Source organism: Ptychodera flava, chromosome 16 (assembly GCF_041260155.1).
Source record: "Ptychodera flava strain L36383 chromosome 16, AS_Pfla_20210202, whole genome shotgun sequence".
NCBI lineage: Eukaryota > Metazoa > Hemichordata > Enteropneusta > Ptychoderidae > Ptychodera > Ptychodera flava.
In genome coordinates, this window is record NC_091943.1 from 26,070,072 (window position 1) to 26,088,065 (window position 17,994).

At 38.3% G+C, this 17,994-nt stretch overlaps 2 protein-coding genes and 1 long non-coding RNA gene across 3 annotated transcripts in view; 1 reads left to right on the top strand and 2 right to left on the bottom strand.

Moving 5' to 3' along the window:
- Positions 1-17,994, bottom strand: part of LOC139114423 (uncharacterized) — a 103,723-nt gene that overhangs the window by 60,065 nt on the left and 25,664 nt on the right. The window lies entirely within an intron of this gene.
- LOC139114988 (uncharacterized) overlaps positions 1-17,994 on the bottom strand; it is a 28,694-nt gene that overhangs the window by 2,249 nt on the left and 8,451 nt on the right. The window contains exon 4 of the mRNA XM_070676897.1: positions 13,217-13,367. Coding sequence (XP_070532998.1) covers positions 13,217-13,367 — 151 coding nt within the window. The remainder of the gene's footprint in view (positions 1-13,216; positions 13,368-17,994) is intronic.
- On the top strand, positions 282-1,314 carry LOC139114421 (uncharacterized). The gene is made up of 2 exons (XR_011547867.1): positions 282-980; positions 1,078-1,314. It is a non-coding gene; the product is annotated as an uncharacterized lncRNA (long non-coding RNA).

The window sequence follows — 17,994 nt, forward strand, 5'->3', positions numbered from 1 at the left end:
TGAGCCATCACGCATGCACTGTGTTGAAAGAGGGTCAGTAGTACACTCTACGACTAAACCAGGCACTGGATGCCAGAATGTGAAACGAGAAAACCCAGTTCCAAAATGACCTAGAAGTCGCGAAAGTATCCAGACTGCAAACTGCATGCCCTGTCCGATTGGGCATTTCCAAGCAAATATGGCTACCGCTAAGCCCGAATGTAGTCATTGTGTAAAATACAATTCTAGGCTTCGGTGAATTAAAGCAGGCGGCTTTATCCGACCGGGAAATATGCAGTCTGGCAGTGGACCCCCTTATTAGCATATTTAAATAAAGAAATCATTTCGAATGAAGAGCGCCCCCACCTAGCTGAGAGCGACCGTTGATTCATTTTTCATGAAATTTTCTTTCATAAATTTTGTCGAATTTGGAGGTCTTTTATTCCTAAAAGTGGCATTACCGGTCTCCTTGGCGAGGTAAGTTTCACCACACAATTTTTTGTACACTAATTGGCATTTTCTGATGGTCGAGAAGGAAAATACCGTTTTTTGCCGGAGCCGCAATGGCCCATCTTCAACACTGCCCCATTTTCAAGGCCAGGCGTGTATGTGAACAAAATATACCTAGTTAAGTGGACCAACTTCTCTTTTAGTCCCTAAGTTTGTTTTTATTTCCGTTCACGCTTTTGTAGTGTAAAAATCACGCGCGCTCTCCACTGTGTAATCTGACAGCGAGAGAGTAACATAGGACCTCCCGCTGTCCGTCTTCAAGGTCGATAGCCGATCTATTGCCGGGATCTATTGGATTAGGCGAACAACGTAGCTGTGGTTTATGTTATATCCAGTCGGGATACATTTGATTGCAGTTCATTCATCAAATTACTGTTTCGAAGCCTTATATTTTTAGTAAGGTGGGCCTCATGCCAGAGTTCACGCCAGTTCACACAGCGTGCATACCGAAGACAACACGCCGACATCATAGGCCGGAAGGCATTATCAAAGTGCGTACTCGCTTGCCCTGTGCGTTATCAAATTGTATGCACTACTCAGTACTCGACTGGCCCTTGTCTAATCGAGTTCCATTTTTCGTATCAACAGGGACCATAGAAGATTCCAGTTCTGGTAGGTTTGCTGTGGCGACGCTCTGGTGTCCGTATTCAGATGTGTGGCCAGCGGAAGGCTTTTAACTGGTTCACCGTATTTTCATTTTGAACAGAAGCCTTAAACAGATTTTGAGTTTGGACTCTACATGATCCTTTAAATATCGCTGTGCTGTATCAGTGTTAGAGACAATGAACATGCAAAATAAACCATCATTTGATAAGAGAATCAAAAGGAGTCTTTGTCTTACGTTGTCCTCAAAGCAAACTTTGTTAGAGCTTAGTAATTTGTATTCTGCATGTATGCTAGGTACTGTACCTTTGACAACAAATACTGACAAAGCAATAAGAAGATTAGTCTTGCCACAATGGTGGGCTATAAAAAAAGTGTCTCAAGGTGTATCAGATAGATTCACATTGAAATGCAATTTGAGGCATTTGAAACAGTTTCAGATGCTTGTTGACAAACTTGGTGAAAAATATAGAAAAGACGATTTCTGTCATGAACATAATGACAGCAGATTTGATAGGAAACAGCATAAAAAGCTGAAATCTCATATGAAACAGTTTGCAACTATTCAGAAGAAATTTAGAGTTGGATTTCAATGTCCTGGAGTTTTCAAGGAGTTTTCAAGGAAATAAACATGATCAAAAGAGACTACTACAGTTCAGGCAACTTAAACAAAAATGTGTAAATAGAAATAAAGTGGAAAATGTTCTACTTGGTGATATTCAAGTACGAATAAAAAAAATTAATGGGCTTTGTTCTTGTACTAGAAAATTTGGCAAATTTGGTGTTGTTCCAGTGTTGTTTACTGGAAAAGTCTTTACAGTGTCAATAAGATCATGCCAGGTAAAAGATCTACAGGAAAGTATATCTAAGATGACTGGTTTGCACAAAGACAAGTTTAAGTTGTTATCTGAAGAAAACCGTTGTTCAATGTAATTCCATTACCACTTCCACAGCTAATTACTGTGAACATTTCAGGTTTTGGAGGTGTCAAATCATTGGCTGAGAAATGTCATCCAGAAAAAGAAGTATGTGGTCCATGTGCACGATGTAGTTGTGAATCAACCTCTAGATGGTATCATAAAATTAATAAAGATGTTTTTTTCAAAGGTTGGCTCCTTGAAGAATATAGATTGTCTGATAGAGACTGTATATGCACAGCATGTGAAAAAATTATAGAGAAATCATTCAAAAATTGTAGTAGTTCCGCACAAATCGCCCATTGTGAGTCTTCCTCTAGAAAACGAAAAATATTGACTTGCTTTATTTGTAGTGATACATCAAGCACATTGGTAAAAATTGATGATTTGACACTATTTAAGGCTACTTTCCAGTTGCATGTACACACAGAACTGTCAAATATCCCTGACACTGTTTCACTTTGTGATGCACACTGTAATATTTGGAGGAAGAGAAACAGGGTGCACTGTGCCATTTCAGATTGTCGGAAAATTATACAGGGAGAAGTAAGACACCCACCTAATCCAGAAGTTCTGCTTGACTATTTCAGGGAAGAGGGGACTTATTGTACATTGAGAGCAGACAGCCCAGTTTGTATGGCATGTTATATGAGATTGTACAGAACCCTTGATGTTGTCAGACAGGACAATGGTACAGTTTCTGATAATGCCTCCCTGAAAAGGTGCACAGTGATTTAAAGGAAAAAATAAATGAATTTAGTTCCCAAAGCAACGTTGAGGAGGTGGCTCTCAGTAAAATAGCTTGCCATGTGGCAGAGAAACTCTTGAATAAAGAACCCTTCCTGCTGAAGGAGACAAAGGAAAGATATGACACAATATTATGTGAAATTTTTGGCAACTTTGAAAGTCTTGGGAAACCATTAAACCACTACACAAGTAAATCATCTGCATTTCTTAAACTTGAGATGAATCGGATATTTGGTCATCATATAACATATTCTACAGTCAGATCTGGTGGAAATATTTCTAAAGGATATGGAACGCTTATGATGAGATTTGGAGTAAATACAAGGGAAGTACTGCATAAATTGTACTATGATACAAAACACAAAATTGATAAACTGCAGTCAACATGTTGTCAATTGCAAACACAACTGCTTTCTGAAGCCAAGTCAAAATCTCCCAGCATGCTTTGCACTTTAGCTACTGTTGCTGATGAAATGTGTGATAGACTTCACTGTCAAGCACAAAAGTTTATTATGAAACACAAATTACAGACAAACTTGTCAGACCTGCAATTACAGGATGTTGTGAAAGATATTGATCCAGTTCTATGGAATTTATTTTTTTGATCACTGCTAGTAAAGCAGACAGAATGGAAATCTTTAGAAAAAAATTCAGCTGGGAAGAACAGTACATAGGGTTTCACAAAGATGGATCTAACTTCAAACATAGAAAATACCTTGGAATATTTTATAATATATGTCATCTGCTGTTTTTGACAAACAATGAATGTACTATCCCCTTCATTTATTATTAAGTGACAGTATTGATACCTACAGTGGCTCAGTAAAATTGTCAACTATTTTCAATTCCTTTGGTATCACATGTTCCAAATGTATTACGAGGGATCACATGAATGAAGTTGTATCAAAAATGTTAGAAGAACAGTTTTCTTCTTCTTTCACGCCTGATGCATTTGCCATAGTTTCTGTTGACAATATAGATATTGGTCAGCCCTATGCTTCAGTAACACCCAATTTATGAACAGAGGGATTCATGGAACATCCTATCAGGCAGTAGAACCCAAACCAACCTCTATCAAATATTCATCGAGTGATTTTGTTTCTGGTAGTACTAGGAAAAGGCTATTTTCAGAGTTGACTTTAATTAAGATTAAGGCAGATACAAATAGTTTATTCCGTTGTATAGCTACCTGTGCATCTGAAAAGTTACTTGCCTGTCAAAGAACAGATGACTGTTTGCCTATTGATGATGATCTATGTGACTTAGAGTGGACTTTGTCACAAAGGGTGAGGAAAGTTGTTGCTAATGTCCTAGGCACTGATGAAGCTCATGAATACTTTGAAGAAACAATCCAAACCAATGATCAACGATATTTACTGTCTGGAGGGCAATTTCCTACTTTCACTGCGAGAGCTGATGCCCTCACAAACAAGCCTATTCCTGGCAATTATTCAGACTTGATTTGCATCTCTTATTTGTTGAAATGTCCAGTGAAAGTTTTCAACAGTTGTGGAATGCTTTTGCATGAATTTGGCAGCATTTTCAAACAGTTGAGCCAATATTTTTGTGTGAACAATCTGAATGTAATTTTGATCTACTAGTCTCAAAAGACAGGTTGTTTGACAAAATTGACTTATTTGACATGTCAAGGACTGCAGAAAATACATTTTATCCCTGGTATGTCATAAATTTGAGATTAATTGATGTGGAGCTCATTGAAAAAAATATGTGTGAAATATACCAGCCGCAAATATTAAAAGCTGCATCAAACATTCATGACACTAGTAGATCATCCATGACAAAAAAAAAGAAAAACTGTACATGATCTTGAGGAAATTAAATCTCAAATTGACAAGAGTCATCATGTTTTACCGCAGATGAGTGTTTACTCTGCCTCTCCTTCAAATAACTTAAAAATAGAACAATTTTCAATCACAGAAATTGAAGAGCAATCTTTGAACAATATGAAGTCTAATATGTTATTATACTGTTTACAGAAGTTTTCAGCTCACACACTAAAACCTGAAGCAGCTTTGTCAAACTTGAGAAGTTTTCTTTGTCAGCAAAGTTCACCACACACAGAAAAAGCTAAAGTAATCTATCTTGGTGTTTTAAATGAGCCATGTGACAATATTGACACACTTCAACATGTGATGAAAAGTTACATCTTATCTTTGAAATAGGGAAAAGGTTGAAATACCTGATACTTGTAGGAGATGGTAAAACATATGATTTGTTGAGCAAGGTTAAAAGAGAATACAGTGAAGAATTGGACTGGTTGATTATATTCCCAGGGGATTGGCATATACTAAAAAATACACAACCCGTCTTGTTCAAAGTTTACATGGAAGCTGGTCTAAAGGACATTGCTAAACAGACATTTAAAGAGGAAGGTCTTCTAACATCTCTTATCCAGTGTCATAATTTTAAAAGATGTCACAAATTCCTACTCCAGGTATGGGAGGCTTTCTATAGACACCAGTTAAAGGAATTTCTCAAATACAGAGAAACCAATGACATCTTGTTAAAATGTCAAATCAAGAGTGAGGATATTTTTAAAGAGGCATTAAAAACAGCTGTGGAGGTCAATGACCTCTATGAGGGATTGCCAAGAATTTCTCAATTGATGCAAGAATTTAAGGAAACAATTGTTGGCTTGGAGGATGACTTTTTTGCTTTTATCAGAGAAAGAAGTCAGAAAGATGACACTTTTAAGTTTTGGTCAAATTTCCTTCATCGGGACTGTTTTGCCTATATTTCTCTATATCTTGCCTTCCGAAGTTCAAACTGGACTCTTCGCGTTGCTTCACTGAAAATGTTAGCTCCTTTGTTCCATGCATATGATCGTCCAACATATTTACGATTGCTTCCACAACACCTAATGGACTTGCTTTTGATGCCAGAAAGCATACTAAGTCATTTGAAGGATGGTGGTTTTTCTGTGTCAATTACAGGACAAACATGGAGAGAACTAGCCTTAGACGAAGCACACGAGTCTTTAATAAACCTCAATGTCAAAACTTCAGTACATAAACCATCCCCAGAGCTCTTGGATAACTTGGCAGTTTGTTTGCCTTATAGAGCTAAGTGTCAAGAAAATTTACAGAAACAGTTACAGCCAGGATCAAAAAGAAACAAAAATATGTGTGTAGAGATGAGCAAATTAAAGCAAAACAGACTGATGAAGAAATTTGTGTAAAGTTTTATCAAAAAGTATGTGATTCTATGGTATTTTGTCATTCTGAGAGTAATAAAGGTTTGGTAAGGTTATTCAGTGGTGATACTGCTGATGGATCTCTGTATGAAGACCTTACAAATTTTTATGAAATTGGGAAAAATGGTTTGGATAACTACATAAAAACAAGACTACTTCATATTCCCAGCACAAATGTACCTGTTAGAAGAAAAAGGCTGCGAACTTTCTCATCTATAAAGCAAAAACAGAAAAGAGTGCGAACCAGTGAACAAGATAAAAAAATGTTGATTTTGTCTCAAAAAACAGATTGCTCATTCGATTAAACTGGTAGACCAATAGAGTCATTCAAACAGTTTATCCCCCTCCCAAGGGCAATCTGTAATGCTGATGGTAAATGTATCACCAGTCAACTAAATCAAATGCCACAAAAGTTTTCAAAAGTAGATATGCAAATGAAAATATCAATTTTGAAAATCTGCCAAATGGATGGACCCCTAATCTTGTAATTTTGGAAGGAATGTTTGTAATTCAAGGGGCACCTATAAGGAGTCATCACAAAACATTAAAAGATTACTTCCAATATTTGATAAAGCGATGGATCTTGCCCCATTTTAGAAACAATACCAATAGTGTCCATTTAATTTTTGATGACCCTAATGCCTTATCATTGACAAACCAAGTCCAAAGACAATTGAAAGGGCACGGAGGGATGTAAAGAAAAATGCTAAGAGTAAAATCTATGAAAATATGGATATAAACTCACCCTTGCCAAAAGAAAGTTGGGCGAATTTCATAGCTGAACGGAAAAATAAGCGTGCATTAATTAATCTGCTTTGCAACCATTTGCCAACGATGGTGAAGTCTTACCTTGGCCCTAACAATGACTTTTTAGTTGTTGGTGGTTTCAGTGGAGAAAGGCAAGGAAAGGCATACATCATCACACAAGAGACAGATTTGTTAGAATGTACGGTTTTCAATGGTAATCATGAAGAAACGGATACAAGGGTGTGGCTTCATGCGATAAAAGCAAGCCATTCAAAAATCATGATATTTTCACCGGATACAGATGTCTATCATGTAGGTTTGCCCTATATGTCTTCTGGTTTACTTTGACTACTTTGATGGGAATCAACAGAAAACAAAAGACATCATTATTCAACTTAATGCTAATTTTTCAAATTTGTCATATTTAAGTTTGAACAAATTGCAATGAAGCAATTATTAGAGATCCTGATTTGGCTGATATTCCACATAATGAGCGTACAATGAGCCTCCAATCTTTATTTATCACTTCAGGGTGTGATTATGTGTCATTTTTTGTGGGATTTGGAAAGGCTGGGTTTATGAATACATTCTTTCAACATGCAAGTTTTATCACTGGTAAATCAGTTGATGCTGTGGGAAGTATTGCACAAACTGATTCTGATGACAGCATCTTAGCTTTCTATCGTTTAATTGGAACTCTGTATTTCAAACGATACTATAGTGAATTTTCTCAGGAATTTCAAGCCCTGAGGATATGTTTAAAGAAATGAAGCACAAGACTGGTTGTCAAAATGACCTAGACATGCACACTCTTTGGATTGAAAAAATTAGAAATACAGTTCAGGGTAGAACACTCGGGGAAAATGAGTGCTTACCGAATCCTACAGCACTCTCTTTACATTGGCTGAGATCTCGGTTTGTTTCAAAAATTTGGAACCAGTCACATAATCACACATATCACTTCCTGACTATAATGAATATGGTTTTAAAATTGTCTCAAATAATGCTGTAGAAATTGTTTGGGATAGCCCTGAAAATATTGATCGAGTACAACAAACTGTATACGAATACACAACAGGGTGCGGATGCACGACTGGCTGCAACCGTCGTATTTGCAGGTGCTTCAAAAGGGACAAACAGTGTGGCCCTGGTTGCAGGTGTAAAAACTGCACAAATACAGCAGGAATTTACAATGTCCGCACTGTACCTGATGATATTCTAGAGTTTGAAGAAATGAATGTGTCTGTAATTGAGGACTATGAAGTAGAAATCGAGGAAGAAGAGGTGGAGTACGATCTTACAGAAAATGATGTAATTGAATTATCTGGTGGGAATGATGAAGGTCACATTGAAACAACGTACAACTCTGATTGTGACGATGATTAGATATCTGGCTGTCACTGGCTGCTACTTTCAATTTATTCTCTCATCTACGTATTCATGGCAATAATTTGTCCTCATGGTTCTAATTTGCAACGTTTGCAAAGAATTTACACGTATGCTTCTACGTTACAGTGGCATAGTATGATACAACCCCCCATGATTCAGAGTATTACATCGTACGCGTGTGTACTGTGGTGTTCATATACGCCTATGGTCGATCCCACAATACAATGACAGGTGCATTTCAACACTGCCCCAAATGCAAGGCCACCGACGAAAAATCTTAAAATTTCGCACAGTGCTGTCAAAACGATGTAACTAAAAAATGTTAAATCGGCAATTCCGTTCAAGGTCAGTAAGTTGTCATTTTGGTCCTCCGCATATCATGTGTCGGATGTGACCTTCGATCAGAACATCCACACCGTAAATAAGACAGCGTGCATATTGGATTTTCTTCGCTTTATTTCACATATTTCAAAAACCATGAGAGAGCTAAACATCAACAGTGAATATTTACCTTGGTATTTTGCCCCGAACAGCAATAATTTAGCAGTGCAAGCGGAAAAAACGATGCTTCCGGGATTCGCATGTTTGTGTGGACCGCCATTGATGATTTGACCTTTGCGGGGGTCGATTCGCAAAGGATATTATGCAAATTAGAGGGGTAGCTCCAAGACTGTATGACGACAGAAGTTCTAAACATTTATACAGGTCCTGTATTGTATTACAATGTACCGTCCCTCCAATAGTGTAGAAAGTTAAAAGCATAACATTTAAAAAAAAAAAGTTATATCGATGCGATACATACTATTAAATCTGAGACTCTTTCTGTCAGTTTTGGGCTGCTGGTCTTCACAGCAACTTGCGTCTATCGGCTTTAAAAACGTTCAAAATTTTCGGGGTGGACTTGAGTCGATAGTGCACCCCTGCGTGAACGTCCTTGGACCAGAACTGCGACCTTTGTTTCGTGACGAGTCAAACATACATTGACATGTAAATGTACCAAAATTTACAAATTGAAGTGACTTGACTGAAGTAATTTCGTGGTCAACATGTATTTGACGTTCAGAAGTGACAGACAAAAAACGTGAATAATTCCATTTTGTCGAATTGAAAGCCCTCTGTGGGACCGTGGTCCGATAAAGTCCCATGGGAGCATAATGCTTCGAGGAATTCGCCTGCTATTCTTGGAAACTGCTGGTTTCCATAGCGACCATGCGACGTATAGACCATTGACTGTTGACCGATGCGGTCTCGTTCAATAAAACATTTTACATGCCGAACTTTCACTTTGAACCAAAGATTCGAGTCATATAAAATGATGAAAATAGCAAAAAATACCTCAAAAGTTGTCATTGTCTGAGTAAAAACGCACCATACATTTTCCCATACATATCAAGGCTATATACTGTCAACGTAATTCAATTCTGCAAACTCAAAGACGACGAACATGTTCTTCAATAAATCGCATAACCCGTGGAGAATGTGTCATAAACAATACATTTCCAGAAGTTCTCCGAATGGTGAAAATTGGTGTCATACATGCATCTCCGCGTTAGCGCCCCGACCAAAACTTTTTATTGCAGTTTTAATCAGGTGTAATATTCAGACAATCGCCGGTTCAGATTTTTTAATTTTAGGGGGTGGAAATAAAAACATTATCTTTGAAATCCTTGTGTGAGTCTCATTTTATTCCAAACTTTTACTCGTAATTCCTTCTTCCAATTTGGTGGCCCTTAAAAGGCCAACTTGTTATGTGGCACATTGACTTTATTTTGTTATTTTGTTTTAGTTTTTGAATAGTCAAATGCATTGTCGACATTTAAAACTGCGTCAAACAACGATTTAATCGCAAGTATTTTTAAATCGTACCGACTGTAACACGAACCTCGGAAAGTTAGAGAATTTTTTGGTGCTGATGTATCCGTGGATCAAGGCTGATACCAACATGCATTATCAAAAAACATCCAGTACGTTAGTGTTTCTACAAGTAGTGATACGTCTGCATTACTTCAACACTAAAATGTCGCGTTCTTTGACACGTTGATGCGAGAAGCGACATCGTTCTTTCGTTACGACTACCCATTGCACTGAAATTATGACTGAAGTTGGCAGTGGGGAAAATGCCGCCAATGGTAAGAGTACCCATGTTTCAGCGTGGTTGAGTTCATCTAAACAATAACCCACTTGCAGATTCGAAACGTTAAGTTCGTGGATTTATGATTTCTTCAAAAAATTACGGAATTATTTTTGTAAAAAAAATATTTATTCCTTTAAAAGTGTTTCCGAACTTGATAGTATACACCAGCAATGTGATCGCAATTATTTAAACAATCATGCCGACGCGAATCTTTACTGTAAATTGTTGCATACTTCGATGACCTTTGTGACCCATCGCCTGATCATGCTGATTAGTGCGTAGACGCTATTGAATAGGCCGAGGACAATGTCTGCTCTGGGTGGCGATTGCAACCCACGTCAAGTCTTCAAGGTCATCTGGACGACAGTGTAGCAAAATTTGACGTGTTTCCCGGGCAACTCTTCCCGTTTCGGCCCGAAGCTTTTGTTCACAATGTCGTTCTTCTGGTACCTCAATGTATTATTCGATGTGGAGGGAATGTCGTCGCCCGAACGACTGTCTGTCACAAAATATTAACGACACTGAAGACCTGTGGTGACGTATTATAGACTTCACTGTGATATACTAATAACGTTCAGAGTCGGAGTACGATTTAGAACACACTGCACCGCGCGTATTTTACAGAGTTTGATTTGATCAACGTAAAACACGACATGAAAAAGACATATTTTTCTGCAGCAAATAGTTGGGGGCGGGAAACATTTGCAATTCGGTTCGTCAGGTGTCGACTCGAACGGAAAATACTATCAGAAACTGGCACAGTGTTTTAGTTTTCGTCACTAAAAAGTTAGGGTTGGAACAGTTTTTGAATATCGGACTTTTTTGGCATGGTATTGTCTGACATTATCACAAAAAAGACGTGATATTTTTTCAAGATTTTGGCCCCGATTTCGTTCGGAGTGCATGGGAACAATTTGACAAATGGACCTTATCGGGTATTAGCTCATATGTAAAATATAAGCAGAAGCCGTATTTTTTTGTAGTGTTTTTTTTTCAGATGGTCGTAATGACCCGGGAAACAAATTTTAATGTTGGACTTTATCGTGAAGCACCGGTGGCGATGAAAAATTACGCGGCGTCACTGTAGTTTGTATGATTGCGTTGGCAGTATGATGATCATGACTTTCTCTACATCGACTACCATGTTGTCCATTTAATATTTTTCGTACGGAATATCCGAGGAACGTATCAAAACTTCATTGAGATTTCGGCATGATCGGCAAGAAAACAAGTCGAGCGCTGTCGCCCAAAACGAATATTTTGTTTTCATGTCTGTGGAGAAAATTCAAGTTATTACTTACGAACATGGTCAGTTTACTCCACTCACATTAATCATTTTATTTGTGCCACTAATAGTGATAGTTGGCTAGAAAAATGCTGATAGAGACGTTCGGCTTGTGAAATCATTGAAATTTACGAGGACAGGTTTACGAAGCAGAACCTCAATCGCGATTTTTGTGCTTCTCAGTTCAATCGTTCCGTACATCGAAAGGAAAAACCAAACCATATAAGAGTATGCGTCTTGTAGAATTTTGGTCTTTCCAGGCGTCACACAAAACAACCTCACCTACATGTACATTATATCATTGTGATAGAGGGACCATGATTACTGTATATCGAGAAAGTATGACGCGCTACATGGGAGTAAGCAACGAAACGTTATTTCTGACCTCCTTGCATTTAATTGTATGGCATAAACATGATAATGTGAACCGAAAATGAGAGTCACGATTACGATTAGGCATGAAAAAGAGGAAGAAAGCCGTGAAACTGTCACAGAAGTTCAGCATTTTTAGTTCTAAATCGTCTTTTTTGACAATTGAAAAAAAGAATATGAGCTCGTATAGACTAGAGTGATTCAAGTTCACAGGCATTCACTTCTGCCATGATAAATCGTCTTCCTGTTATAAAGTACACATTTTGAAAAATAGAAAACAGATCAAGAATTTTTATTGTTGTGTTGACTTGTCTTCTACGATGCGTTACGGTTATGGCAACAACTTACATGTACCTATCGTCACCATCACAGCCTCACTCAGTTTCTTCAACACCACGTCTCGCGACCAGTGATGTCATCTTTATTTGAGAAATTCGATAATTTTCGATCGGACTCGATCTTCACAGCGCACCAAGTCAGAGTAACAATTTCACAGTAACAGATCATGCATTGTACCACAGTCCCTTTGGTGGAGGGACTGTGATTGTACGTAAAGAGTTTTCACTTTACCCCCGGCCTAAAATCGTACTAGTATTTGTAAATGACACTAAACGTCGCAACTCCCACCCAATCAGCAATGGGTCAAAGTTCGGCTGAGCCGATGACAAAACCCAGCACTACAGTAGCCACTTGTACATGTACGTTCCAATTTTTGTCCACAAGAATGAAACTCTTACAACTTACATTCTCATGCAACAGCGTTCAACTCAGCCATACATTCAAGGTCAAGGTGTGAATGTGCCTCACATTGCAACAATGCCCGCACAGTGACGATGCGCGAATCGTGCCCGCACACTGCGGGCACACTGCACTTTATCTGCCCGCATACTGCTGGCAATGATGCTCGTTTCGTGCGCGCACAATGCACTTTTTATGCGGGCATTGTTCCCGCACCAGTGACGGGTTCTGCGTGGACTGTACTGTATAGGCTGGACTTACAACTAGAGTACTGTGAACCTCAACATGCTTTGAAAGTAGAACAAGAAACTTTAGCTGACATTAAAAACAAAAAAGTGAAGAAACGTTCAAGAGTTATGTAAATTTCGATTCGACTTGACAATTTTCTCCAATAAAACATAACACGGCGACCTTAACCTTGTCTTCGTATGTCAAAGAGCTTGGTTTAAACATTTTCTGAAAAAAATTAATAAAATTGTAAAAGTTTCACTTTCGATTTATGGCTGGGGCGTAGTATAAATGTGTATTTTTTCATAACATACCTTCGAGTCATGTCACGTGCAATGCTGATCAAGACTTACCTTTTGGTTCATCGCTGCACAAATTTAAATTGACCATGTTCTCAATTTGTGGTTCGATCCAGAGCTTCCATTGTGTAATGTTCAGCGGCAACTCGCTGTTGGGCGTGTTATCCACGTCGCAGTCCAGACTTTCCAGACAGGTGAGGCGGAGCTACGGCAAGAAGAATGAGAGAAGATTGCGATAAAGTAAAAATTACCGCAGTGGGGCACCGTTCGAAGAATAGGGTGTTCTATGATAATTCACTGACGGCAATTTCAAGTATCTTATATGGAACGTCCCAGATGTCTGATTGCAGTGTCTTCAACGCTTAGTCTATAACAAGATCATGTTTGAAGAGAGAAAAATAAATTCACGGTCATAATGAGCACTTTACATAAAGCACAGAGAAGTCAGGTAAACTAAACTTTAATTTAGAGTCGATTTCGGATAAGACTTTGACCAAACACGGGAAAAGTGACCTTAAAAACTCACGTGTAAAATGTTATCATCAGTTCGCATATTGGTGTTCAATTTTTTCATCAATAGCGATCGAGCTATCACTTATGATTAATATTTATCAAATGAACAGTTTGGAGAAATTAGAATATGAAAACAATCATTTTATCACAGAATGTTTTTTGAAAAAACTTTAGTTGATCTCGAACTTTCTGGATGTGGCGTGGTACCATCGATGAACACGTTGAGCCATCTCTGTGGTGTAGATTGTATTATGACATTTTTGCATAAGGCATCGAGAGCGAGTCTGCACAGTCCGGCCTGATGGCCGTGACGTGCAACTCCGTTGTAACAGTAATAATAATGATAACACGGCAGTATTGGTGAAGGCAATGAGTACTTGGGCGTGATAGAGTAATTTTGAGGACAATATATACTACTATTCAAATATGGTCTCGAATTTCCTCCTGTCAATTAGGCATTTGATTAACTGGTTATTAAACGAAGCAATGGCATGACAACGGCAAAATATGTCTAGCAACTTTTGTGGAGTTTGAGGCAGGGGTTCTTTATTTATTGTGGAAATTGCTTGAACTCCTTAAATATTCAAATTACAGCAAATTTCTTTTGTTCTCGATGGTAAATGTCTAATAAATATTAGTATGTGCACAGATAACATGGTGTTGTTTAACTATATTATGGTGGAGATTTCAGAATCCGATCGTGACCACCCCCCTCACAAAGTCTAATGGTTGCGTCCCTAAGTGAATTGTTCTGGCATTGGGAAGCAAACTCAACATTACAGGATTTTATTAGAGCCAGTTAAAGGGCCTGAGAGGTAACTGCAAAATTAACCAACCTCAAGTTACCATTTAATTTTCGCAGATATTCATTGCTATCTATAAATTTTGCTTATGGCAGAATAGGCGAAACAAAGAAAAGATTTTTGTTAATTCTGCCATTTTCCAAAGCATGCCATACTATTTGAAAAAAAGGGTACAAATGGAGTGGATTCCTGTCCCATCCTGAAGTAGTTGCACCATGTTGTATTTGTAAAGATGGAAAGATTGCACGTGCACCATTTTTGGTGTTTATCATAATTGTATGGCAGTACTGTGGCCATATTTGGGAGGAGAACCGATTGCCTTACAGAAATCTATCCATGTAGTTCAACTCAATGGATAATTATACTTGAATAAACATCGCAGAGTCAGAACATTTTAAGATCAAAAAATATTCTCAAAAGTTGTGCGAAATTTGCATCAACTTAATGAGTGTTTGATATAACCTACTAATCTATGAACTGCTAGACAAACTTTTGAACTGTTAATCAAGTGTCAAACATAGCACCAGAAATCGAAGCACAATCTGGAAACCTTTTGAAAATAACACAACTTGCGAGTTTTTTCCTGAGGTAACATTAAAAACACAACTGATTTAACTATATTATCAAACAACATGTGCACTTATTACACGTAACTCTCTTGACAATTGGTTTTGGAAAAAATTCAAGATTTATCCACTAAACGAGTGGTAACCTACACATGTATGAAACTATTGAACACATTTATCAAACGTTCATTATCTATACAAGTTGAATAGTTGTTTGAATTGACATTGTCAGTGAAACATGGTTAATTTGCCATTCTATATGAACAACGAGAGGAAGTGAAAAACACAACATAATTGGCTTTTAAGGTTATTTTTATGACAATTAGCAAAATGTCACCACAACAGATTACACCAGCTGCATTTTACAATTGGTAGACTTGCTTTGTTAAACACTGCAGGATTATCGATTAATATACTGTCAGGAAATGGCCGAGTTAGCACTAATTTGGTGAATCCAGACACAGATTCTGAAATGATTGCATGCATGCATGCAAGCTGTTGTAAACGAGTCATTGACAATGACATAGTCCCCACTTGTAATAGCAGTATTAGTCTTGATGGGGCAGGGAAATGTGGTCATTAAGAAGTATCACTGAAGTGTACATGTTGAGATCTATGGGCACATAGGTCTATGTTGTTGTTCCCAATTTGAAACATCAGGCATGTCTAAGTTCTGGTTCTAAATCGGGAAAAAAAGATCAGACCTCTAGCTGTATTGGCCAGCAAAGAAATACATATGTGCATAATAAATGAGGTACAAGATGTGACATCTTAGGGTCTAAAAATCTTATTATCCGGCTAATAATATCTTATATCTTATAACTTATCCGGCTATAATATCTTATATCTTATATCTTATATCTTATCTTATTATCTGGCTATTGAACCACTCTTTTTTGGGAGTGGAGATTTAGCCGAGCGGTTCTGTCTGTGGCCTCTCAGCTAGGCGACTGATGCCGTATGTTGTGGGTTCGAATCCGATTGAAAACTAGCCGTATTTTCTACCCTGGGTTGGTAACACTGCTGGTGGACAGAATTGTCCCCGAGGTTATCGTTCGCCCAGTTAAAGCGATGAAATTCGTTTCTTCGCTTCGATAAAGTGTGTATGTGCGATGTATGATAGTGAGCATGCGTGCGTGAGTGCTTCACGAACTCTACAACATGTTGAGCGGTCTCAGTCAGAAAAATGTAACAACTTAGCCGGCTATTGAACCACTCTTTTTTGGGAGTGGAGATTTAGCCGAGCGGTTCTGTCTGTGGCCTCTCAGCTAGGCGACTGATGCCGTATGTTGTGGGTTCGAATCCGATTGAAAACTAGCCGTATTTTCTACCCTGGGTTGGTAACACTGCTGGTGGACAGAATTGTCCCCGAGGTTATCGTTCGCCCAGTTAAAGCGATGAAATTCGTTTCTTCGCTTCGATAAAGTGTGTATGTGCGATGTATGATAGTGAGCATGCGTGCGTGAGTGCTTCACGAACTCTACAACGTGTTGAGCGGTCCCAGACAGGAAAATGTAACAACTTAGCATGCTATTGAACCACTCTTTTTTGGGAGTGGAGATTTAGCCGAGCGGTTCTCTCTGTGGTGTCTCAGCTAGGCGACTGATGCCGTATGTTGTGGGTGTGAATCTGATTGAAAACTAGCCGTATTTTCAACCCTGGGTTGGTAACTCTGCTGGTGCACAGAATTGTCCCCGAGGTTATCGTTCGCCCAGTTAAAGCAATGAAATTCGTTTCTTTGCTTCGATAAAGCGTGTATGTGCAATGTATGATAGTGAGCATGCGTGCGTGTGTGCTTCACGAACTCTACAACGTGTTGAGCAGTCTCAGTCAGAAAAATGTAACCACTTAGCGGGCTATTGAACCACTCTTTTTTGGGAGTGGAGATTTAGCCGAGCGGTTCTCTCTGTGGCCTCTCAGCTAGGCGACTGATGCCGTATGTTGTGGGTTCGAATCCGATTGAAAACTAGCCATATCTTATCAAAATTGAAGGGTATAGAACTCAAAGGTAATCAACACTGGACAAAATGCTTGATATGCGCTTCGCATATTTACGTATATTGATGTATATGGAACACAATACTAATTGCATATGCAGCGTATATTTTTGTATATGGAATATTCCAATCGTTGATATGCGTAGCGTATTTCTATGAAGATCATGAGTATACGTAATGCAGATCTTTGCACACTAAGTGTACACTGTAGTCAGGGTTTCATTAAGTTTTGAAGTAGGGGCAAGAATGAAAAAGTAGGCGGCTTGCAGTTGCCATGACCACAAAGCGGTCATCGTGGGGAGGGTCCGAAGGCCGGAAACCCGAAAAATGAGTTAAAATTCACTTTTTACAGCTCACAGTCACATGAATTTCTAGTATTTTTAGGAGAATATCATAAAAGCCATTTTACCTGGGAGATTAGACCTAAATATGGATAATTCATAATTACAAATAATAAATGTGGTAATGTTGACGATATTTTGAACAAAGAAAACTGAAGTCTTAGAACCTAAGAACCCAGTCTATGCTTCTGGGAGGTAAACTATAATAATTCACTATTATTAATGATATACATTTGATATTGTAGACGATGTTATAACTGTCACATCTAGACAGGGGTTAGGGGATTGCCCTCTGTTGAAATGTTGGCACCCCAATTAATTTGTCAAGGCGGACCACTCCCCCAAATGAAATGTAGCTGTACAAGTAGAACACATGAATTGGTGAAACCCCCCGAAATTTTCTATGAAAGGGGGAAATTCCCCTTGTTGATGCCATCCTGGATGAAACACTGATATTTTAAGCACAGTAAAGAGAAAATTTTCATTAATGTATAATGTGAGAACCCTGATGTTTGGTATGGCAATCTGTAGATGAAGAACTTTTATACCACTGGGGAGGTAAAAAGGATAATTTATTTAAGATAACGATAAAAACTGACAATCATTACCATA